Source organism: Calonectris borealis, chromosome 4 (assembly GCF_964195595.1).
Source record: "Calonectris borealis chromosome 4, bCalBor7.hap1.2, whole genome shotgun sequence".
Taxonomy (NCBI): Eukaryota; Metazoa; Chordata; class Aves; order Procellariiformes; family Procellariidae; genus Calonectris; species Calonectris borealis.
In genome coordinates, this window is record NC_134315.1 from 83,619,190 (window position 1) to 83,645,162 (window position 25,973).

The window sequence follows — 25,973 nt, forward strand, 5'->3', positions numbered from 1 at the left end:
CAGTTTAAAGCAGATCATAAAGAAGTAACCACAAAGTTAATTTTACAATTTTTCAAATAATTTCCCAGAGCTGGCGAGGTGGTTAGTCTGCATGTGGATGTGTCAGATGCTTTCCCAGGGCACTGCTGCCTCGGTCAGTATTTTGGGGAAGGGATTTGAAAGAAGGGAATGAGAGCTGGGGATTGGTTGTCTGGAGAGGCACGTATCCGTGCAGCTTAAGTTGGTTTTTTGATAATAAGTTTGAAATGACTTCTTAGATAGCTTAGTAGGTGTATGCCTTCCAGGACCTGATACCCAGTTTTCTGCAGTGTAGTAAAATGTGTTGTGCATCTCAGACGTGTTCTGTTTAATTCAAGTCTTTGCTTCCCATTTCAAATATGTAGCCTGAGTCAGCAGACAGTAAATTCATGCGTATGAGATGGTAATTTTGTGTTAATAAAAAAACCGTCCCCCACTGTGAATTCCTGAAGGTAACAGTGGTTTTTTCCTTGCAAATATATTTTGAAACTTTTAAAAGCAGTGCTGGGAAGTGAATTGATTCACTCGGCTCTTACTTTTTTCCTGTTTTTCTTCAGGAGAAAGCTAAGGGTAAGGTGCAGCTTTTTGGTCCGTTTAGGCCTTGCCCTTCAAAATGTTGACTTTGCTCGCTCCGATATAACTAGCAAATGTAAATGGTCTTTCTTCCTTTGTTCTGTCTTTTCCCATTCATCTTGAAATCCAGCTGCGACCTTAGCTTCTTGTCCCAACTTTGCTTCTGTGTTTTTTTGTGAAGACACTTCTATTTTGTTCACCCCCTCCTCTCTTCCTTCTCCACTTGACAGCTGTTCCTTGGCAGGAATCAATTCCTTTTGTTATTCTTAAATACCTCCTGTGATTCCACCCATATTTCAGTTGAGTTTTATTTGAAGTTTTCTTCTTTTCCACATACTTGGGGTTTTTTTGTTGTATATTGTTGCACTTCATCTTTAAATTTGGTAGCTGACCTCCAGAGTTAATTGCTTGTGTCCTAGAGATATGAGCACTCCTGACATACAAAATATTAATCCCTTCCTCAGTGAAGAAGAACATCGTGCAGATAAGAACTCATAATGCCTGGATTTGTTGTCTTTATCACAAGTCTAATTCCTTTCTTTATGACAAAGATGATAAATGAGCTTAAGTAAGCTTTGGTAAATTCCTCTTTTGCTACAAATTGAGACATTTGTTTTTTTTTTAAATAGAAATAATTTCAACCCAAATAACGATTGGGTGGGTTTCCCATGTTGACCTTAATAAAATAACCCATATTTTGTTTTGCTAGCTGGTATTTTATTGTGTTTTTGTGTTTTTTTATTTTTTTTGTATATTATTGTGTTTTTAGCAACCTCACTAGCACAGTCCTCGTTTTGCTTGAATGGAGTAATTGTTTTAGGGACTTGCTGAGTGTTCTAGATTCAGGAATTAAAATGGCATTACTATGTCTTTTACTTGTTATACTTTGTGACAACAAAATACTGTTTTTTTCCCTAATGCTGAAGTGTAACTTTTACAAAAAATCAAGTGTCTCTAATGTCCTATTATTAACTTCTGTGGTTGACAGCTCTTCTTTAAGTTTCTTGCTGCAGTGTGAGTGGGAAAGAGGAAAAATGTGTACATTTAGATTCACCATAGAAGAGTTAAACTGACTGTGGACTCAACTGTCAAATGCACAAGCTTAAATAATTTCAAAAGAAATGTTCTGTCTATGTAGGAGCTGTTGTTCCCCCTCAGGTGCTTCAGACAGGTGGATTTTCCTGATATGATACTTTGCGAAATATAAGCAAATTTTACTCAAGATAGTCATACACAGCACATACAAAATGGTATTAAATATGGGGCATGTGTAAGAAATACTTGTTGATGAGATAATGCAGTGTATTTTTGGAAAGCTGTTAGATTATTCATTGCTGCCTCCTGTCCATTTCTTCTTCCTGTTGCTTGCTGTGTTATTTCTTGCCTCTAATGATTGTTCTGTTATTTCCTGAATTCAGCCCCGCTTTTCCCTATTAATCCAAGTGTAGTGTGATGTTACATATATGCTTTGAGGTTTTCTCTTGGGAAGTTGCCGAGTGTTTCTCGTTGGCCATGTTCATATCATCAGTCTGTTTTGCGTGGGGGTTAAAATAAAAGACAGCCTTTTATGAAGTCCTAAAGTGACTCCTCCCCCATTAAAATAAAAATAAGTTTCTCCTTTTTTAACTTCGCCTTTTTCCTAAACTCATTAACAGATTGTTCTTTTGATTGTGTTAAAAGGATTGAAGACTGTCTTAAACTGTTCAGTTAGCGTTTTTTTTTTTTTTAAAATGCCCTGCTGTGATTTCTTAGGTTGTATGACTAGATTTGCTTTAGTCATTCATAAAGCGTTGGTTTTCAAAAGCACTGATCAGCATTTTGGGAAACTGTCCATGTTCTGAGGCATGTTCTCTAAGCACTATATTTGGTCTATAAGTAAGAATCTAGTTTGATACTAGAGCCAAGCTTTTATTGCTGCAATTTATCACCCTCAACGGCTTGTAGATCGCTTTCTGAAAAGCTCTGCTTCCTACTTTCTTAAATGTATTTAAAGGGTGTGTCTATTACCAGCAGATATGGTTTATGATGCAGAGGGCATTAGTAATGTAAAGACTTAAAGAGCATTTAGCTGAATATAAGGAAATCTCTGTAGCAGGAAGAGGAACATCTTGCTATGGAAAGTAGCATATACCTTCTGTATGGGACACTGCTGTCCTTGTTTTATCAATCGAAAAAGTACTACAGTGAAGAAATAGGTAGGCAAATACTGTTAATTAAGTGCTTCATTTATTTGACACGCCCCTCCCTTTCCTCTTGCCCCTGTGATGCTTTATGGGACCGGCAGTGTGCAAGGCTGCCCGAGGCAAGCTGGAGCTCTCCAGGCCACTTTATGATGTTTTCAGTTACTTGTTGAAAGATCTTGAACTCCTTCATGCCTACTTCAATGATGTAGTAAATCTTCTTTCTTAATTAATGTTTCCAGTATCTTTTCTTTAAACGCAGTCAGATGTGCTAGTGAAAGAAATAACCCAGGCTTGTAGCTTTATATAGTTTCCTTATATTTCTTTTATAATTTGCTTAGTTGCATCCGTAATGGTACTTTCTATTTTTGATTTCTGATCATGGGTGGATGCTCATATTCTGTGGTTGATTTGTTTCCCTCTCTTGTTGACTGCCAGGCCAGCACTTGAATGTTACTGCTTCCTTCTTAAAAAGGAAAAAAAATACTGTTCTGTTCCCTTATGTTCTGCATGACGTTTGAGTTGTCTAATACTGCTTTTCATGTTTCCATGCGTCTGCATAACATGTGCTGTGTCATCCTCACTCCCACATGTGTTACCAAGCATTTTCCCTCTGTGTAATTGTTTTCCTTTAGAACATAACATTTTCTTGGAAACATCCGAGTGACAGGTTTTTAAGCATTTCTCAAAAATACGCAAATGTTCTTCTTCCTGCATTTGCTCTTGGGTCTGTGTCTTCATTATGCGTATAACAAATTAGAGGGAGACCATCTGAGATGGTTTGGAGTGCAGACTTCACCGGCTTGAGTCTTTCTGCAGGTTTCGGTGGGTATGGGGCATGTGGGTATACTTATGTTAAAAAATGTTATATAATCTTGTGTCACAGGCATTTGACTTAGTTGTTTCTGAATTTGCTTGCCACAGGGCAGAACTGCCTTCTCTGTGGCGTGAGTTCTCCTACAGCCGTCCTTGCTGCAGGGTGCGTACAGCATCCTTTTCGGTAACCTTTCAGCTTCTTTCAGTAGTCTACTATTTACAGTTTGATTGAGTCCCCTTTCTTCAAAGGAAAATGCGTCATGCAGTCATGTACAGCAGAAATAAGTGTTCAAATGGCTTTTAGTGCCGAGTTTTATGTATAGGAAAGGCTAGGTTTTGCAAAAGAAGTGTAGTTATGTCTACTGAATGATTTATTAGGTACATTCATGCAGTAAACTGAGGTTTGAACCTTCGCGGAAACTAAACTTCGAAGCATAACTGGGTGAAGTTCTAACTTCTGTTTGAATTAGTGCTGTGCCCTCCCTTTTAAGCGAGCTAATGCTAATTGACAGAAATAAGTGTTTCCTGAGAAAAGAGGGGAACATTGGTGAGAAAATATTGTTATTTAGTTTGCAGAAAGCTTAGATTACTGACTGAAATGGTAAAGACACTGAACTCCGTCTCAGTGGTCTGTAGGAAAAAACAAAGCAGTTGGAGAGGAAGGAATACTTTGTGTTAACCTTCTGGAAAGCTGCTAGTAGCCTGCTCTTTTAAAGAAGTAGTACGTGAATCTTAGGATATTAGAATCTGCAGAAATAAATCTGGTTTTGATTATGCCCTACAGTTCCATGGTGTGTGTGTGTGTGTGCGTACACAGTAAATGTTAGTATTAAAATAGTTGAGGAACCTGGATCTGATTGAAAGAACCCAACAAAACAGTCAAGACCAGTCGTGAGCTTTATTAAAAATCTAACTTCTGGTTGTAACAAGACAGAAATTTTGTGACTGAAGACGGTGTTGCGTTTGCCTCAAGGTAGTCACTGGATACCTGGGAGCGTGCAGCAAAACATTCTGGACGATCTTGGTATCTCTCACGTAACAGGATTTCAAATGGATGTCGGAGGAGAACATGCGGAGATGCTTGGGTCTCTGCTAAAAGCCTCTTCCTTGCGAATTGGAGTTAAAACTTGTTTCAAGTGATGTTTGGTGGTCTTAAAGCTCTTGAAAAAGTCTGTGGAGAAACTGGGGAGCAGCAGGGCAGTGACATTAATAAAATACGCAGAGTGAGCCTTTTGGAAGGCTGGAGATTTTATACCACGGACGCATTCCAGTTCCTCTGCTGTCTGCACGTCTGCCTGCTTGTCTCTGCAAGGCAATAGGGCATGCTTGGCTGAATGTGTACTACTTTCTTTTTTCATCTAAGTTTTTGTCTGATGGATACTCTTGTATATTACTTTTTGTGTCTCTGGCCTGTCCCTCTCTTTCCATTGCCCAGCACTGCTGTTTGTCCTACAGGGGACAACGCTTGAGAAGTTGAGTCACTTCCGCAAGGGTTGGTTGCTCTGGGAATTAGTTTAATTGTGTTTTTGAGTGCACAGACAGAGCTCTGGTAGTATCCAGTGAGGGCAATTGTGACTTGCTTTGTTTATTTTGAGGATTTTCCAGGAGAGGAAAGTGTTTTAAATGAACATGATGTAAATGAAACAAGGGAATTTATTTTGTGTGTGAGCATAGCAAACTGATGATGATTTCCTGGTTACGGGATGGTGTTTGGACGCTTGCTTGTTCCTTGCATTAGGAATTGTGATTACTTGGGAGAAGAGTTGCACCCAACTGGGTAAACAGCAGGAACACCATTGCCACCTACATGGGTGGGGTTGTAGTAGACATGAGCATTACACCTCCCCCTTGTTTACAGGCACATTCTGAGCTCGCAGACGGAAAAACGGAGGCGGACAGACGCGGAGAAGTGTAGGTGCCTGGCTGGGCTAGAAAACGGTCTGTGGCCACCTAACATCTTTGTGGATTTGGCACCGAGCGTGCAGCTGCAGGGCAAGCGAGGGCATGTGTCAGAGGGAAGAGTTAAATGGCCGGTTTCCAAGGGCTGGTCACCTGTGCCCTAGTCATAGCTCAGCCAGCAAAAGTTTGTCTTCAGCTGTGTTCTGGTGCATGTAAGAACATCTGACTTGTGCTGGATGAATCCCACATTTGCTTGATTTCACTGACTCTAAAATGTGTATGTACAGAAGAAAAAAATAAAGTATTTCAAGAATGTGGATGTGTACGTGTTATGACAGCTTTCAACACTGGGTGGTGATGGTTGGGACAAGCAAAAGCAAAACCATTCCTTAAGGCTACCTTAAATAACTTTCTCCTTACTGGATGTGAATCATCTGATAAACTTCTGCTCTTTTAACATGTAGAGTCTTGTGTATGATGATACCTGTACTTTTTAAGAGCTATTGATGAGATGATGATTTTTCTTCTGCCTCCTCTCACACCATCCTGTGTGGAACTTCAATCTAAGAAGAAAGCTGTTTTTCCGAGAAGGAGAAGCCAGATTTCAGTCCCTGCCTTGATGGGTAGAGAATTAAAAATCTCATAAAAATACCTGTTTCACTGTCAGTACTTTGGTAGAGAGAGGCACTATTTCAAATCAGTTATAACGATAACGGTCACTATACCCCTTGAGAAACATGTTCAGGTTGAAAAGCCTACAGACAATTGAATTTAGTCCGTGGTGTAGCGAGAAAAAAGGGTGGGATGAGGAAGGATGAATAACAGTGTTTCACTGAAAAGACAAAAGTGGGATTTGGGGTTTTGTCTGCTTATGTATTTATTCCTTTTCCAGCCATCTGAAGAGGCTCTTCTTTTGGGAATAACCTGTGTTGTATTGCTGTCGTTTTCAATTCCACGTGCTGAAAAATAAGGACATTGTTTTAAATTCCCCCTGTCTGTGGGGGCAAACTTTTTGATTCATGTTTGCTGGTGGCTTTTTTTTTTAAGCGTGGTGTTCAATACTGAAAAAAATTGTATTTGAAACTAAGCTTTTTCCTTCCTTTCTCTTCTGAAAGGACCCCCGGCCTTTTGTGGCAAGTTGAGTTTTGTATCTGTTACCTTGGGATTTATTTATTGTTAAATCTGAATTTCTTCTTAAGCTGCTAAGCTCAAGGGCCTGGGGCTTTTGGGACAGAACCGCCGCAGAGATCTGCGGAGAAGCGGCTGCCGTGGGCAGCTTCGCCACGCTCAGCAGAAGCGCTCGCAAGGAGGGGACGTGAGCGGAGCAGGGTCTGCCTGCCTCCCCTGGAGAGGCCTTTGGCCCGGGCAGGAGCTGCAGCCGCTCTGCCCGACCCACCGCCGGGCGCAGGGCCAAGGGGAAGGTGCGGCCGGGCCTCCTGGCCAGCCTGCGGGTGGGGAGAGCCTGTCACTGGGAGGCGGAAAGAAAGCTCCCTTCCTTGCAGCAGGGGGTCCGGTGTCTGAAAGGGACAGCTCAGCGTAGGAAGCGATCCGGTTTTGGAGCGAGCGGGAGCCACTGTGGGGGTATGACGGGGATGGGTTTGCACAGAAATGTCTAGAAGCCTAATTGTTGCTTCGGCGGAATCGAGTACTTAGTCCTGAAGATGTTCCACACAGCTTTCCTAATGACAGTGCTGCAGAAGGAGCGTGCTGAAATCTGGAAAGAAGTATCTTTGGCTCCGACTCCTTGGGTTATAAAGCAACTCCTTGGGTTATAAAGCGTGGCACCGCTCTTCTGTAGCCTTGGCAACTGGCTGTGGCTTGGGCAGGCAGTAGGTGAGTTAATCGCACAAAGACATTCCTTATAAAGTGGAGGCCTCTTGGTTACCAAGTGCAGTGTTAGCTCTGGGAACAATCGTTTCTTAGGCGCCCTTACTCTCACCATTTTCAACTTGGATATTTCTAATTTCAGTGACTTACTCTAGGTGTAGTACACAATTTAGGTTATTCTTACATCTCACTCTAGCTACGCTGGGAAACCGGCTGTGTGCCATTGATCTAAGAATTTTCATTTACTGTTTCCTACCATAGAGTGAATAAACAATAAATAACATGGATTCTGTTTCTGTAGGAATGACCATGTGTCTATGGAAATTTTTCAGATCAGTGCAACTGATTCTTCCTTAAAAAAAACAAATGAAGACACAAAGCAAAATAAAAACCCTGGGCCTGGAATTGCTTCCTAACCACTGCCTTACCTTTTGGGAGAGCAGCTATGTTGTGTAAAGAGTTGGCAGCTCTTAGCTCTTTCCCAGACGGGCTGCTTTGATTTGCTTAGTGATCTTGGCAGAGTCTGTGTTTCCCTCCATGTGAAGAGAACTATACTTTTTACAGCTTCATGTTTGTGAAAGTTATTTTTGTTAGATGGGAATGCTCTTCAGAAGTGTGTTGCTTTTATTAGTGCTCAGAATAATACAGTGACTGTATCTGAAGAATTTACACAGAGGAACATTTTTCAGAGTGAGAGCTGTCAGCTTGTGCACTTAGAGTCTCTATTTACCCGTATGCTTGCTGGCTCTTAACTCTCGGACTGTGATGAACAGCCTTCAAATACCTCTTGATGTTGCGTTGTAACCCAGTATTGTACTGTCCTGGAGCGCTTCAGTCTTCTGAATTCGAGTTGGCTGGAGTGGTAGCACCATGTCTCTTTTCAAACCCTTAGCCTGCTCTGTTCAAGGGGTCTCATAGTCATCTTCATGGGAAGTAATACTGGAGAGTAGAACAGCATTTTCAAAATTGTCTTTAGGTCTTGAATAGCTGGGCTCTGGGGTTTCTCATCCTGCCCCAGAGCCTGGCAGAAGAACTCGTTTCTCTGGCCCGTTGCACCTGTAAGCTCTGAGCATGAGATTGAAGCTTCCTTGGCCGTCTTTCTCTGTCCTAAGTTGGTGGTTTCTTTATTTGTCTTTAGACCTGACGCATGGTGGTACGTCGAAGGAACACAAGGTTGTGGAATGCTTGCTTCCTTAATTTTTACACTGGATTGGTTACCTCCAAATTGAAGTGAACTGTCTGAGTCAGGCTGGTTTTAATGAGTGGGAATTTGACTGGAAAATAATTGACTTCTTGGTATTGTAAGAACTGAATAAAGTAATGCCTGGCTCACATACCGTCTCTCTTCAGAACAGAAGTGTTGTGACTACTCAGTTTTGTAAATAGAAATGCTCAAGTTAAATCTTGTCAGTGCCGATTGTGAACATGTACAACTTGGTTTTACCTGCCGTCCTCCTGATGCCGTGATTGTCACAGGGAAAATGTGTTTAAATGCTGCAACTATTGATTTGATTTCCAAAAAGTAGCTTGAGCTTTTACTTTAATTTCTATGTTGACGTGTTGGCTATTGGAAACTAGCATGATTATACTCTGATGTGTCTATTCTTGGCAGGATGTTATCATTTGAAGCCCCATGTTATTGTTTGAAGGCTTGAAATGTTTGCTTTTCTGGAATTTGGTTCTTGCCTTAAAGTGTTTCTGTGTATCGGGGTTTAAAAAGAGGCGCAGCAGGAGAAAGGAGACAAGGCGGTACAGAACTAAAAGTTGGGGACTTCTCTGATAAATTTAGTCGTTGGCCTCTGGCGATGAGTCGCTGCCTCAGTTTCCCTGTGTCTAACAAGACGCTAATGGTGCCTACTTCAAAGATACTTTGTGAGGATTAATTAATGCTTGCAAAGGCCTTTGAAGATGAAAAAGCAGCAGTTGAAATATGAAAAGTTTCCATGCCCCAGGTAAATGTTCTGTGTACTGTCTTGCGTTTGGCTTTTTCAGAACCTCTTGAGCGCTTCCAGATATTTTGAAGGGCTTATTGCAGCTGGACCGTGGTGGTGAACGCTTTTGGGAGACACTGAGTGGTACAGCTATATTTGCAGGAATCAGTTACTCGCGCGTTCCCCCAAGGAAAGACAGAAAGATTATGTCCAATGGCCTCAGCATTATATTCCCATTAGAAGCATATAGGTGGCAGGTGTATTCTGAAAATGGTGCCACTGCAGCGTGTTCTATTTATTTTTCCCCAGGGCAAGTTTCTGTCCTTTCCAGTGTTTGATAAAACAGTCCACTGATGAGCCCTGTATGAAATGATTTACGGTAATTGCAGCAGTGCGTTCTTGACCCTACAGGTAGCCTGAAATAGTCTGGAGGAGCGGTGCTCTCTATACTTTCCATGGAGGTTGAATGCTTGTGATATTTTAAAATAAAATCTTAATTTCTTGTAGAACATGTCAGTTTGGTATGTCATGTGCAAGTAGGTGTGCAGGGAAAAAAAAACTGTTTTCAGATTCTCACATCTTCTCCAGGGTGGCGTCTCCTCTTCTCCTTCTTCTATTTTGCCAATGGCATAGTAATCGCGTACTTAGTAAGTTCTGCATTAGTTTAAGATGCTGTAATGAATTGTTAGTGAATTATGGGATAATTTGGTCTGGTTTTGTTCACTCGAGGAATTTGAGGAAGATTTTGGAGCACTGCCAGTATTTCAGTGGTTTAAGTTGTGGTGCTGCTGCAAAATGGATAGATTGGCAGCCTGGGCAGAGGCAGGATTTGGGCTTCGATCTGCATCGATACGTTTGATCGTGACGCACGCTAGATTCAGGGCAAGGTTTTTTGCTTGTCGGGTTGAGCCGTGTTCGACACAACAGTAGGTAAGAGCTTGAGATTAGTTCTGTGGTAAGAACAAGCTGTGAAGTCTTAAGTTGTATGCATAAGGAGCCTAAACTTTTGTGTTTTAATTCAGCTTTCCTGGGATATGCAGCAGACCTCATAAAAACAGATAAAAAGCTCTACCGAAAGATTCCAGTGCACCAATAGTTGGGTGTGAGGAGGTCTAAGCCAGGCCAGCCAAAGTGCTGCTCTTAGGAGCGGGAAAGTTGAAGGGGCTCCTTTCCTGCAGTTAACAAGAAGCGTGTCAAGAGCTTAGGCTGGATATTTAGCTGCTTTGATTGTAAAAGATCTGTCAGTGCTGCGTTTGAAGCTGAAATGGGCTGTTGAGGCAGCTTGGTAAGTGTGGTGCAAGCAGGACGCCTGAAAATTTTCCTTTCTTCTGGAAGCATCATCTTGCTAACTGAAGACAGAACAGCCAGCAGAATCTGCATCATTAAAAACCCTCCCTGTCAGCAGATGACTAGATAAAATTACAGCTTTGGAGGAAATTTTGTGTTCTTGCTTACAAGCAAGTTGTGACGTCTTCGTGAGGCCAAGCGGCGCGTGGGCTCCAGCCAGCGGGAAGCGCTTCTGTGGCTCGGAGGCGTGGCTTCCCAGCCAGGCTTCCAGGCTCATCCCGGCTCAGTGAGTCAATTGCTTTAAACACATCTCCTGATTTAGTGCTAGGTTGAACTGCATCTGGCACTGCTGTAGCTGTACTTACCTATAAAAATAGAAGGCCATAATTTGCAAGAAATGTTGGATGTGGGAGTGAAAGGAGCAAAACATCCCTGGAATTGCAAGAATTTTTTGAGAAGTCAGTTTTTTCTTGGGACACTAGGAATTGGTTGTGACAAATAGTGGGGATGATGCAACGTGTTCCCCATTTCATGTCCTTTTTGTGTCCAAGGAGAATGGGATCTTCAGGGTGGCATTTCTGAGGGTTTCTCTGTCCCTTTTTACTTCTGCATTAATGTCAGGTTTTGAAACTGAAGGAGAGGTCAGAGACTCTTAATAGGGAAAGGCAGGTGCTGCCTACTAGCTCGGAGCATTTTAAAAACTCGGGAGAAATGGCTCACAGACATAGCTAGTTCTATTATGGAATGTAGGTGAAAATAAAATGTCATACTTGATCAAGACATCTATTACTGTGTGTATTGTTGGCCACCAGACAGAATTCTTTGAAGTTACTTTTTTCACTGAATGCTCAAGAGTTGGGGAGATAGACCTGCAACAAGATGATTTTCTGAATCTGTCACATGTAACAGATTGACATAATAAGAAAAAAAAATTACTCTTTATTTGTCTTGTTTTTTTTAAGATGCTTTCAGCTCAGTGTTGGGAATCATCATGTAGGATAGCAGGAATAAGATGCTGCTGTGGTCAGGGTTTAGGGAGGAAGCGGGATTACCCTTTGAAGGGGGATTTAACTGATGGTGCTGAGGCATAAATAAATGAGGATGATTTTAAATAATAGGAGAGCTTCTGAACCAATAAGGTAGTTGAAATAATGTTTGCAGCAACATTTACAATTAGACTTCCCAAGAGCAAAGGGAAGTCCTGTAAAGGTTTTGGCTTAGAGAAGCTGTACTACGTTGTTGAGTCCCTGAACTTCCGTTTGTATCCAGGAGTGTAAGACCTGCATGCAGTTAATTGGCTTCACATATGGTGAACTACATAAATGCATGGAATTCTGATAATTTATTGCCAAAATTGCAGATATTACCATAGCACGCGACGACTAGCAGCCTGCATTTATCCTAATTACTTTTCCTTTTGGATGCCTGCCTGCCTTTCCTGTGAGACCATTTCCTGCTGTCTTAGGATGGCTATGCTGAATTTGAGAAGTAGTAATCAGAAAGGTAGTGGAGGCAAATATGGAATGGTTTATTTAGAACAGTTGATGAGACGAAATCATTGTGTATTCTGTGGTTACAGCTTTTGCCAGCTTATGGGAAGAAACCCCCTGTTTCTGGGAAGGGGGTAGCAGGGATTAAGTGATAGCTAATGATTTTCCAGTGTGTTGTGCATTCTCTGCTTCCTTGAATGTATAAGATCTCTGCTGGATATTCAACGGATGTGCAATGACTTGGTTTGTTATCTGGCAAGCTCACGATCCGAGGTGGTTACGGTGTGAATTCCTATCCAGAGTTTTCCCAAAAATAAACTGTTTTATTTAGGGAGTTCCTTCACCATGCTTTCCTTGTGCCTTGTTCTCAAACCCTCATCCTTTCTGTTGGCTTACCCTTTTTGCTAAAATCCAAACGGTTTCTTGGGTTAGTTATTTCATAACCTTTTTCCAGTTACTGCTTCATACGTTTCTATACCATCTTCTCGTCCCGAACAAAGATTTTCTGCTGAAGCTGTAAGTGGGGTGCTGCCCTTCGTGATCTGAATCCTCTTGGTAAGTGCTCCCTCTGTCTGGATAGAGCTTTCCTCATCACCCTCGGGGATCTCCACGCACCCAGTAGTAGTCTCTATAGTGAGCTTGTAGATCCTGCCTCGGGCAGCTGCACCAGACCAGTTACAGCAGTTAAGTTTTTCAGTCTACGTCATTGTATGAAAATGACAGCGTTACGAAAGAGAAGCTGATGTACGTTAGCTTTTGAAACAGGGTGAAAGCAGGGCTTCAGTTTTAGGAATTGAGGATTCTATGTAAGCAGTGGGGGGGGGAGGGAATCTCTTACTTTCTTTTCTCATTTATGAGGAATGAATGACCTGAGCTTTGGAGTGGTGGTAAGTCTGTGGAAACCTTTGGTTTGCTTTTCATGAAAGAATTAGGAGTTGGTTTCCCGTATCGTCTAGTTGTGATGGAGTGAGAACAAAATCTTGTAAGCGAGTTAGGAAGAGCTGTGGTTGTGTTTAGCATTTGCTGTTTTTCTTTTGCTTACACTGACACGCGCGGAAAGATAACGATACCTGACTCTCCTGCTCTTGGCTTGTTGTGAATATTACCTTGCGTCAGCACTGTCGGTGCAGCCACACAGCAAAGCGATTGCCAGATGGTTTAAGTTGTATTTTTACCCTCTGTTTTGGCGTAGTGGCTATGAAGTGGATATGTTCCTGAAGGGAAAAACTTGGGTCTTTAAGCAGTCAGTTAAAAGATTTGGTTTTTTGTTTGGTTGTTTGGTTTTTTTTAAGTTGCTTTTTCTTCAGAGTTGATTTGAACTTGGCCTGGCAACAGATGCAGGTGGCTGGAGGGGTGGGAGGTGAAGGGAACTCCCTGAGCCGCAAAAGCTTCTCACTCCCACTGGGAGGCAATTATTTTATTTAAGATTTGAATCTGGTATCCTTGCTTAGAGTGAAATGCAAATGACTGGGTGCACGTTAGAGGTGTCCTGTAACAGAATATGTGGGAGCCATATGTTTCCTCTTCGTGCTTCTGGCTTTCAGCTGCATTTAATAGCTGACTGCATTAGTGTTGTTCTGGTGTCCGTGTCAACGTACGTGGCCTGTTTAGCTGTATCATCCCATGATCCCTGTTAGTCCAGCCAAGTGCTTCTTTATGAGGATTAGAAAACAGGATTACTCCCGAGGCCTACGGGAGGGGGAGGATGCTGCTGCTCCTTTGTAGCAAGGGAGGGTCAGAATAGCACCGGGGCCATGTAAATCTCTAACCAGCCGGACTTGTGGGATCTGTTCAATACCCAAAGATGCACCTGCAAAGCTGTTGTTACCTGCCCAGAAGAATTTGGGGAACTCATTATTTACCTCCAGTTTCAGCATGTTTTCTTCTTCCACTGCTCTTGTTCAGGTCTGAACTGAGACTTAATGAACTGTTAGGCAGTTTTGTCACGTCCTTGGCAAATGACATGTTCTCAGTCACCTGTCATTACGTGTTTTGTAAAGAACAATTTTTGATCTGTTCTTCGGTGCGCATTGTGTCTCTGCTAGAGCTGTTGCCGTTTAAGATCATAGAAACGAGTGATAGTCTTTGTTAATTTTCTGTTGATGGCCGTAGTGCGGCGTGGTGGGGAAAATGAGATGCAGAATTAAGTTTCTTAGAGCGCTTCCGTGTGACAGCGTAGCTAGACTAGCATTGTCCCAAAGATAAGCTACAACCTTTGCATGTTCAAACATGTAGTTTAAATATTTAGCGAGACGGGGAAAACCCTTAAACCTCACTAACAAAAATTTCTCTTCAGTCCTGTAGAGAGCTGGTGAAAAATTGGCCAAGTCTTTTATATAAAGAAACTAGAACTGGATAATACTTGTAACGAAAATTCTGCTGTCTGGGTTTCACATCTTTCCACTTTCTTTCACTGGAATTCAGAGCTCCGTTTTCCTTTTCTGACAGAAGTCTTTTCTCAGCTCGTGCACTAAAACAGTCACAAATATTGGCTTACTTGACACTTTTCTGCAAATATTTAATTTTACACGTCATGTTGCTGACATGTTAGGGGTTAATGGATCATCCAGGCTCACTGCCGTCTTCTAAAATTCAAATATCTACACTTTTTTCTAAGTCAGTCCATATTTTTCAAACAAAATTATGGGTAAGAAAATGATTTCTATGAAAGTTGTAAAAGTTGTCATCCTTATTTCTTGCCTAACTGTTGGACTGAAAGGTCTGTATGCTGTGAAACCAGGGGAAAATGACATAGGAAGTTTGTGGAAAATAGGGAATTGTATCAGTCTTCAGCTAAAGTGTTTGTGTATTTTTGAGCAACTGTATTTTAAAAACTAAGTTCCTAAACAATAGCAGATACTGGAAAAGTTATTTTACGTTGGTAGCTAAGATAATATTCTGAATCGGCTAGGCCTGCAGAAAGTACGCTTTCCTAAGTAACAGCAGCTTGGTTTTGAGGAATTAATAATAACTACTTAACACATCGTACCTGATTTGAAAAGATAGGGGTCTGAACAGGCTGTCTCTACCTTCTTATTACACTTGTGCAGGTGTGATGACATTTCACGTCTGATGAAGGTGGGTGTTAGAAAAAGAACATGGGTATTTTTGTTAAATAAATAGTATCTTCAATTACCATGACAAGCTTCGTGAATGTTAGGAGTAAAGGAGGTTTCTGTTTGGCTGGGCTGCTAGCCTTGATATGCAGCTGTCCAAATTCTGGGGAAGGAAATATTTTTGTTCTCTTCTTGCCCGTGATCCAATTTGCTGAGAGAGGGAAGGGAGTCTGAGCGTTCCCAATTGTCCGGCTGGCTTAACAGTAGGGTGAGCAGATGAGAAGGCAGCGTAGTGGAGAATCATTTAATTGTTTAAAACGAGTCAAAGCACGTGTTATTTTTGCATCCCAGTTTTTGCTACATAACCTTTTTCGACATGAAAATATGGGAGCGGGGAAAGTATTTAGTGTTAAATCTGTGCTTATGCGTGACTTGTTGGCTCCTCTCTTTTTCCTTTCCCTTTCCACAAGTTCTCTAAAAATTTCCTCTCCCTTTTGCAGTGGTAGTCGCTCTTCCAAAACCTTCAAACCAAAGAAGAATATTCCAGAGGGCTCTCACCAGTACGAGCTGCTAAAACATGCCGAAGCCACGCTCGGAAGCGGTAATCTCCGGATGGCCGTTATGCTTCCAGAGGGTGAAGACTTAAATGAATGGGTTGCAGTTAACAGTAAGTCGACTAACCTTTTTTTCATAAGGGGGGTGTTGAATGCGGGCTGACACTTGTGGGAGGACAGCTGTGTACCCCTTTGTAGCGGGGTAGGCTCTTCTGTCCCCCGTGCACCTCTCTGCTGCGGTTGGGAGAGGTGAATGTCATATCATTTAGAGCTGACAGATGCAGAGCGTCTCACTGAGACAAAAACTCTTTAATCTCCTTGTGCCAAAAATATGTTCCTGTTAACGAGATAATTGTTATTCTTAGTGGTTAAAGTCTGAGCGCTTGATCACAAACAAGTGCTGAAGTAGAAATGTCACTGCTGTTTTTAGAAATTAGCCTGTCAGTGCCATCTTAATATGTTTAATCTAGCGCTTTTTTCAGCTAGGGTTGTTACCCAACGGTATGGTCAAGCCTCTACGTGCTACGCATGAAACCTTAATTCAGTTAGGTGTGAGGGCCAGGTCTAAAAGATGCTAAAGACTACAGTCACGTGTATGTCCTGGCTTTCCTTTTGCCTGTAACAAACCCCGAGATCGATCCTTGAAATTTTCCTAAAGTTAGTTCCTTCCTTTTGTTTCTACCAAGTTGTGAGCCTTTGCTCTGCTAAGTCTCTCATGTCATCATTCTAACTTCCTCTAAAGCTCTTTGTCCTAACTCTTTCCTTTTGTGCTAGGTCAGGCCAAACAATGATGCCCAAATTAGTGTTTTATGATTGTTTGACCAATTGTTTCCTTCTCCTTCCGCTCCCTGCTGCATGAATTTGCTGCCTGCCTTCTGCTCTTAAAGAATGGACTAACCCAAGTCCTGTCATGCTCCGTAGCCCGTGCAGAGTTTTGGCTGCCACGAACTCTGTGCCCTGTCTGGGTATTTCCTCATCTTTTGTGTCTTGGGCTTGGCCTGCTTCCGTGTTTGTACGGTATTGATTTTGCACTGCAGTGCTGTATAAATTATGCTCAAGATAAATGTCTACTAATTGTTTATGTGGTTCTGTTTATTTCTGCTTGCCCTTTGACACGTTTGGGAAGTGAAACTCCAATACTGATGTCAACCTCCCGGTTCTTAATGAGCCACACAGTGCTCTGGTGTATGACTTGCCACTGCTTTTCCAGGGAATGTTGAAATTGCTGACACCATTCTTTATAAAAGTTTATTCACACTGTATTGCAAAACTGTCTAGAAAAAAAGCCAGCCCATTTTTATGAGTAAGCATTACTAAAGATGCCTCATATATTGCTGGCATCCTTCCCTTTTGGTGGTTCCGCCACTCCATGTCTCTTCTTTCCTGTGTGGCAGCAGTGTTTTTCCCTTTCTAAATGACTTAACTGCTAAATTAGATGGGTGGCAAAAGGCAGCGAAGCGCTTGACAAAAGTGTGGGAGCTGCCTTTGGCTAACAGCTGCATTCTGTAATGAAATGGTCCTCTTTTACGCCTCCTGCAGCAAGGTGGGTTTTTAATGTTGAATTTTTTTCTCTAGAAGTGATTAACTGATTACATGCTCCCTTCATTTACAGCATCCCTCTACCACACCTAGTACTAGTTAATGGTAGCTGTGAGCCCCTTTGGTTGATTGACATGTCTAATAAAGAAGTAAAATGTGTGACTTAATGTCATTGGTTTTGCCCTTCACAACAGCGAGAGCACAGGAACAAATGTGCTCTGCTCTTCGACTTCTTGCTCAGCTCAGCCTTACTGATGTCTTAAGGTAACGAGTTGATATACATGTAGATTTTTCAAATACGTTTTCAAAATAAAAGAAGGCGAGAAGTGTATAATCAGTTTGTTTTGAGTTTCATTTGAAATCTTGGTTTGAAAATAGTAAAAAATAAGTTCAGAAGTACATCTTGCCCCTATCTTTGTAAAAAACCACCAGACAGTGTGCACTTCTTGGAGCCGAAAAGCACTTGGAAAAAATAATCTAAGCCCTCGAAACTTAAGAAGAATGAGTAAAAAGGGGAAGTGAAAACACGCAGAGACACCGTACAGCTTTGCACATGTTGGAAAGGAGGTTCTTGCATTTTACTTGTTTGTCGCACGCCGCTGGCTTTGGTGGACGGGTGGTGTGTTTCGTGGCCTTTTGAGACTTGCAAGTGTGGAATTCACAGGAATCAGTCATCTTGTCGAAGTCTGTGTGGGTTTTTTCAACATGCTTGCCTTGAAGCAAACATTGGGCTGTGGTTTCTACTGGGAGCAGGGAATGGAAACTCAATTTAACAGTTCTTGTGTACACTTAAGAAACAAGGGCTGTATATAGCCACTTCTTGCTGCTTTTGGTGTTAACTGCCTCCTCCCCCCGCCCAAACAATTCAGGAATCCTCCTGGTCCTCTGCAACTTTTTTATCAACCTTTCCCAATGTTGTTTTGCTATTTTCTGCTTTTGCTGTGCAGGGGAAGAAAAAAGATTTTGTTGCTGGAGATGAGCTGTGCTAGATGCGTGCCATACCAGTTTTTATTTGCTTCCCTTTTTTGATAACTGGGAAGTTGCATGACGTAGTTGTAGCTCGTATCCTGCATCTGCTGAACAGTAGCTGTAACTTGCTGCCGTGATGTTCGTGTCATCTTTGATGTTTATTCTCTGGAAAAATCAGTGAGGGGAGCTGCGGTATTTAATGCTCCCTTTCCTTCAGCCATCGGTTACTTTCACAGTACGTGGTATCTGGTAGGTGCTTACATTTAGGATGTCAATCAGCATTTCATTACAGCAAAAGGATATATCTCTGTAATAGAGTTAAGCAAGGAGCACAAATTTGGGTAGGCTACCAAGTAATCTGCTGGCTTCTCTTTGGCACGGCACCAGATTGAGAGGAATGTCTTGTTGGTGTTAATTCCACGGTGTCCTGCAGATTGGTTGTGTGAGACTATTCAGTGTTGCAAGTGGTAACTCTTTCTTAAACTCTATTTTTTTTTTTTAAAAAATAATTTTTTAAGTTAAGACAGTCTGGTCTGTCTAACTACTGCAGAGACTCGTCACAGGAAAACCTTTCCTGGTTGGTTCAGAACGAATAGCTTGGTTTGTCACCTGCACACTAAATGGAATAACACATAGCTGTTTGGTGGGGTGATTAGATTGCCAGTACTGCTGATAAGGGGTTTTATTTGAGTATTCCTGAAATCTGTCTCAATAAAGAAACAGTTTGTCACTGGCACGTTGAATTGCAGGCGTAACACAGGTAGCACTGAAGTAGAGCAAGTTCTAAGTGATGCTGAGCCCAGACACGCTGCGCACTGGTTTCTCATCCTGAGGACCAGCTCTGCAGACGTGATTCATCAGTGAAGTTTCCAGCTGTAGAGGTTCCTGTTGTCAGAGGTGGCAGGCCCAATGCTCTTAGCAGTAGAAGCGATGTAGCCTGGACTGGGCACTGGGGCATTAAATCTATTTATATGTTATATATGGTTCCTTTCAGGGTAAGGGCGTGTCAGCGGAATAGTTAGATTTGCAAAGCACTGTGGTTAAATAGAAGGAATTGAACTCCACCACACTTGATCTGGGTCTTTGTATGATGGCTGAATTCAGTCATGTGTAAAAATGGGTGAATAAGGACACCGAAGCCAGTTCCACAAATCTTAAGTTCCTGTATGCTTGTATTACTCGGGTTCATCCAGAAACAGAATGTATAGTAACTGTTGCAGGATAAGGGAGTAGTAAAACCGTTATTCTGGAACCACGTCATGCACTTAATTAGTTGTAAGAATTGAATCCAGCGTACTTAAAATTTCATTTCCTAGTGCTTAATATTGGTCACCTTTCAATTTTTGTTCATGACATCCATTGTCTGAACGACATTTCGAAAAGATAAACTTAGATATTGATACCGTGGCAATGTGCTGTGCTCCCCAAAGGATGCAAGGGGGGCCATTCATTGAGGGGAGGTAGAGTGGATTTTGTAAACTGATTACAGTGACCACACTTCTAAGAACAGAACCTGCTGTTAGGTTATTGAAGAAGAGCCTTGCTTTCAAAGAGTTCTAAGTAATCAAGCACCTATTTAAAGTAGTAAGAACTCTGAGAATGTTTAGATATGCTAGCTTTTGGTCTTTTAGTTCAGTAATTCAACTGTAGACCATTAAAAAAATAGTTTTGGCTCAGCGAATTGTTTTCCCAAACATGTAACAAAACTTAAGCAATAACTTCCCAGAACGAAACTCCAAGGATAGTTTATAATGAGGAAACATTGTGGATTAGATATTGATTTGTGTTAATTAATTGATAATCTAAGGAACAGAAATTGCTTGGCACTGTAACTATTCCTATGTCATGACTTTTGTACCCACCTCTCGTACATGTAACGTAACTGAAAGAGGGTAGATTTAGATTGCATGTAAGGAAGAAATTCTTTACTGTGAGGGTGGTGAGGCAGTGGAACAGGTTGCTCAGAGAAGCTGTAGATGCCCCATCCCTGGAGGTGTTCAACGTCACATTGGATGGGCCTTTGAGCAACCTGGTCTAGTGGAAGGTGTCCCTGCTCACGGCAGGGGGCTTGGACTAGGTGATCTTAAAAGGTACCTTCCGACCCAAACCATTCCGTGATTCTATGAAATGTTCTTTGAAAAGACAGTCTGTTGGAATACAAAGCCTGAGGGAAGTCAGTGTCACCAACAGCTCTCTCTGGTTGGAAAGTTCACACTGAAAATCTTTGTTTTATTCCAGACTTTCCAGTAGAATTTGGGATTTTAATAAAATGCACTAAACTTTCAGAAAAGGAAATAACTCTGCTTTCTCTTTCCCTTTTCTTCTTTCAAATGAAGATTTTGCTGCAGTGAACAATTAAATGGTTACTGCTAGAGGCTGTTCTAGAAAATTGGTGGTTGCATTCTGCATCTTCTTTATAATACATCTTAAAAAGCAATAACAATGAAGTTTTTATACAAAAAATATTCCAGGACAGTCTTCAGCAGCGTGTGCTTTACAGTTAAGGCTGTAGAAAGCTTGTGTTGCGGTTACACAGCAGAGTGTTCATTGATGGTTTAAATGCTTTACAGCTGTCGACTTCTTCAACCAGATCAATATGCTTTATGGAACTATTACGGACTTCTGCACAGAGGAGAGCTGCCCCGTGATGTCTGCTGGCCCAAAGTAAGATTATTTTTTACACATTGTTGAGAGTGTGCAATTTTTGAGATGGTTTTGCATTTGAAAACTTGAGACTAGCTCAGTTGAGTGCCAAAAATAAGGTAACTGCTGTGGGTGGAAAGGATGTCTTCTCTTGATACTTGTGGCGGGAAAAAAAATCTGAACCTTTGTTAAGGGAGTACGGAACGGAAAGGTGTTTTTTGGGGGTGGTTTTTTGGTTGGTTGGTTGGGTTTTGGTTGGGTGTTTCTCTTTCTTTAGTCTGGGAAGTAAACTGATTATCAAAACTATTTTTTCCTTTTTTTTCTGAAATGTTAACGAAGGCTTCTTAAATTTAAGATTTGAAGTTTTTATATGCAAGCGTTCAATTAGGGCTTACCAAAATCTTTTATGTAGGCCTTTGAGTAGGTATTGTAGAAATAAGCTTGGCTACAGTTTTTAGCAGTCTGGATAAGAATCCTCTACCCTGTCCCTCACTTAAGTTTCACGTCTTTGATTTTTGCTTATGCTTTTGTACAGACATACAACATTTGTGTTTTTCCTTGCTCTCCAGTTGCTTAGTGTCTACCAAAGAGGAAAATACCTGCATGTCTAAGCGAGTGGCAAGGGAGGGCACTGCTTCCTTTTAAATTACTGTAAAATCTTAAATAAACAAAAAAGAAAAACAATCCTCTCCTCCACTTCCTCCTCCTTTATAATGACATTTGTTGTTATTGTCTGAAGCCAGTAATTGCCAGCCAGTGTGGTGGAGGTGCAAAAGGGTGCTGCTGGGAGGGCAAGGCGGAGAGGGCAGGAGCTGTGCAAGGCAAAAGCAGCCAGACGGACCAAGAAAAGCTTTGGCGCTCCGTTCTTAAACTAAAAATGGACGCTGCTGAAGGCCAAAACCAGTGTGGGAAGGCAGATCTGCCGCTGCAAAGCGGGGAGGGGTGAAAATACAAAGGGCATACAAGTTTACCATTATGCAAAAGAACTTTGGGATAAGCTTGTGCATTAACATGGCCCATTGTCTGCTTTGTGCTTTGGCATGCAGAACAGACTCTTATTTAATAAAAACAAGAGCATGAAAATATTTCTTTGCTTTATTGTTTGTTTGCTGAGAAGCAGTTATTTAGGGGTGGAGGTTAATTACTAAAGGTTTAGCTGTCTGGTTGCCAGACTAAACCATTTATTTCTCTCCAGAGAGACTGATAACCATTGACAGAAATATATGTCGTACTCAAATAGTTGTCAAGCAGGGTACAAAAGAGGTGCTAGAGTCTAGAAGATGCATTCTGCCAAGGTTTTAAGTCGGTGATTTAATCTTGTCCCTAGGATGCGTAGAGCATTCCCCAAATTCTGCAGCCCCCACCTGTGCTCAGGGATGGGTTTTATGAAAGGATCAGAAGCGTACCTGCCCGTGAGGGGCCGAGGCCAGGCAGGCACAGGAACGGGTGATTTGTGAGGCTGGCGGTGACCGGCAGTGGTTTTTAGTTTGAGTGAGCGTGGCTTGCTTTCATTTAAAAAGTGGCCTGCAAAATTTTTTTCGGGGAAGTACTGCTGGAAAACCTGTCAGCGTGAAAGCACTGGTAATTACAGATTTTTTTTTTTTCTGTTACTTACCTGTTTCCTGTTCTCTTCTACCTCAAGCTATATTAGTTCAAGAGGGATTGAGTCTTAGGTCTCATTAGTGCTTCTAGGCTGAAGGTTGCTGTCTGCTCCCATCCATGGCCAAGCTGTCACCAGTGTTGCATCCTCATCTATTTCAGACAAGAGAGTACAAGTTAGCTGAAACAACTTACAAAAGGTCGTTTGAAACAGGTTAGGCAGCCGTAGCATGAGTAGCTGGAGAGAAACCGCAAGAGCTCTATGGATCTAAAGTCTGATTTTTGTGTTGGCACTACAAAAGTGTTTATGGTCGATATATATTGAAAAAGGGTTGTAAGGTGCTGGTGCCTACATAGGAAGCTGTTTAGAACTCGTGGCTCAGTCACAGTTTTCATAGCACAACTGACAAACTTGTAGCAGTCTATGGAAAAATTCAACCAGATGACTTAAGTGAGAGGGTAATGAGAGCAAAAGTGTGGTGTTTCCTGTACCCACTGCCTGGTACTGGTGTTTTGTCTTTAAAAACCCTTTAAAAGAAGAAAAATAAGACCCTTGGCAACAGGCAGGTCACCTAGGTTCATGTCTGGTTTCTTGTGTTTTTTTGATATAGGGAGGGTTATCTTGTCTAAAGGGCTACCTTTAAGCAAATGCTTGAGGTTGTATAGCTCCTTTGTGGCCCACTGGTTCTTTTTGGTAGCGATGTTAACAGAAGGGTTTAGCTGAGGCGGGTAAATTGGTAAATTTTTGTGTGCTGTGGGATCGGTTTCATTTCTTCTGGACTTGTCTTTGTTGGAAGGTTTGCTGACTTAGCTTTTATCAGGGTGTTAGTACATTGAGTTAGTTAAGGATTGACGTAAAGATCAAGAACAGATCTCCCTCTCCTGCTGTACAGCTCATTGTCTAACAATTTGGAAAAAGTATTCGTTTAATTTGTTCCAAAACATACGATTACTCAAGGTAATGTTCCATTCTTTTCACTTCAGCAACGACCAACCGTTTCTTACCCAAACAAACCCTACTCGGTTATCACTTCTTGCTATTCTTATATCGGTTGCAGTATCACCATCAGTGCAACAGGCATGATAATAAGTTAAGAACCTGCATAGAAATAATATATTTATTAACCACCAGTGGGTGAGGGGAATTTTCTTTATTTTCCTCCCTGGTTGTAAGTCTTAAATAAGAGTACCAAGGAGGGACATGGTTGCTGCATTTTTTCAAAGCTGGAATGTCTGAACTGGCGCTCCAAAATCCATATTTAGGCACTTGTGTGAGTGCACTAAGCTCACTCTTGATGGCAGTGAGATCCTCCTGATTCTCCTGAGGTTTGTTGGTCCGCAGTGCTTCTGTCTTTGTATGTTCAAATTGGAATAGCTGGGCACTCCAAAGCGGACAGCTCCCATAAATCCTACATGAGCGTAATACGGCGTAATTGAGTGTTCGCATGCTGCCTTCTGCCCAGTGTGTCTGCAGCAACAAAATTAGTATATCATGTGATCAGGTCCTTGAAATAACCTGTGTCTCTTAGTGATGTCAATCCTTTTTCTTTTTTGTGATGCTCCATTCTGCACCTGTGTCGCTTGATGACTGAGGGACAAAACAGAATAAGTATTTTTCAGCAATCTTGATGTAATACAGTTTTGCTGAGATTTAGAGATGATAGGTCCAAATAAATGTCCAAGAATCTTTTAAAAGGCATTACTGAGCCACTGCATTTTATTGCTATTGGATGAGGTAACAGCTTTAATTTTAGTCAAGCTGGGGTTTGCTTTTTGGGGTTTTGGGGGGGGGGTGTGTTTGTTTTTTTTTTGTTTTGTTTTGTTTTGGTTTTTTTTAGGCCATGTACATGTAATTGCGCAGTAGAGGAGCTGGTCCTATGATTGTTTATACTTAGGGATATTTTCTAATGTGAGAAGCATGGTTGGGTTTTCTGCTGATAGATGGCAAATAACTTGTGTTTATTAGTATGAGAGAATTCTACCAGAGTCATTAGGGATTCTTAGCTTTTCCCTTGCACTTGCTGAAGTGAACTGAATATTTCTTGCTCTATCCTTCACATGTTGTTTTGCCCTTGAAAACCTCTATTAAACCGTAGAGGTTTCTAAAAATGTATTTTCTGTAGAGGAACTGCCTATCACGTTAAAGTTAATTTGTTTCTGTCACCAGAGCTGTAGGTGATTGCTCAAAAGCTTGAGCTAGAAATGTGAGTTTAGCCTTAATTCCCTGTAGCAGTTCAAATGATTCTAATATGTGGGAATTTTTTGTGTGTGTTTGATTTCCTTTTTTTGTTGAAGAAGTTGGGCTAGGATTCTTGATTTATTTTCAGTGATGTATTTAATTTGGTAAGAAGAGTTCATTTTCCCTTCCCTTGCAAACCCCAAGCCCTTTGACAGCCTAGGAGCAACTGTGAACATTACGCCCACTGTGTGGAGCATGGGGTGTTTGCCAGAATAATTTCAGATCCTCTATATGACTTCATTTTTTGTCAGGATGTATCTGCTGTTTTTTAAAGACTTAAAGAGTCATTCTATGGCATTCCTTCCTCTAAAAAATGCAGAATTAACCCGTAGTGTTGGGGAGGAAGGGAGGCTTCTTAAGGAGGTATGTTATTTGGATGAGATTTTTAGCATGTAATTTAGTTTGTTGTCTTACTTTGTCTCCAGACTGAACCTGGCACCTCAGCTAAGTGTTGATATTTGTCCGATGTTAATACCACTTAAATCTCAGTATTAGGGTAATAATGGGTGGTGAGGAATACCGATATTTCAGAAATCCACATGCATTGTGGTCTATTCAGCGTGTATGGAATTTTTGCATGTGTTTTGAGTTAAAATTTTAAAATGCTTTCAGACCCTCTGATTTGTTGCCATGATAAAAATAAAAATACTTATACCGTTATGAGCAGCCTGCTCGTAATCACTTGTAAAATTTGTTTATTGTGAAAACGTTCTCCCGGTTACTGTTCTGACAAAACTGAACTTGTTAAACAAAATTAGAAGCCAGATTTACCAGATACAGTTAAGCTTTGCATAAAATTATGTGTATGATCTTTAAAATAGAAGACCTTCTCCAGTGTCCGCACAATACTAATTGGAGATAGCAAGGGAAAGTTTAAACAGTGGTGGTTGCAGCCCAGACATTGTGGTGTGCCACTACTGTGCTAAGAAATAACAATAAAATTGAGCATGCTATCCTCCATGAGAAGTATTAACCATTAATAACATCTCTTCTAATGCTTTTAAAAAGAACTGAGATAAAACTTGTCGATGAAGTGGGTCTGTTTCCTGTACAAGCGTGACTGAGCTGACATCACTATCCTTATATGTTTAGTTTTGTTAATTTGGTATTTTTAAAATTTTACAACTTTAGAAGAGGAGTGTTGCAGCTAGTCTTAATCATTGTTCATTTGTTTCTCTGGGAGGATTTCAGAGCTGCAGAGCTCAGCAGTCCTTTTCGCTTCTGGCTTGGCAGCAGGCGCGCCCCACGGATAACTGTTCTCCAGCAATGCTGGCTGGCTGAGCAAGGCTGGCTGATTTAAAATCGACGTGGGAGATAACGCTGTGTTCAGATGTAAAAGAGAGGGCTATGCAC

General features: G+C 41.5%; 1 protein-coding gene across 1 annotated transcript in view; it reads left to right on the forward strand.

Annotated features, from left to right (window-relative positions):
* The window catches only part of MOB1B (MOB kinase activator 1B), a 44,368-nt gene that overhangs the window by 7,198 nt on the left and 11,197 nt on the right, over window positions 1–25,973 (forward strand). Inside the window, exons 2-3 of the mRNA XM_075150409.1 lie at window positions 15,578–15,744; window positions 20,710–20,803. Coding sequence (XP_075006510.1) covers window positions 15,578–15,744; window positions 20,710–20,803 — 261 coding nt within the window. The remainder of the gene's footprint in view (window positions 1–15,577; window positions 15,745–20,709; window positions 20,804–25,973) is intronic.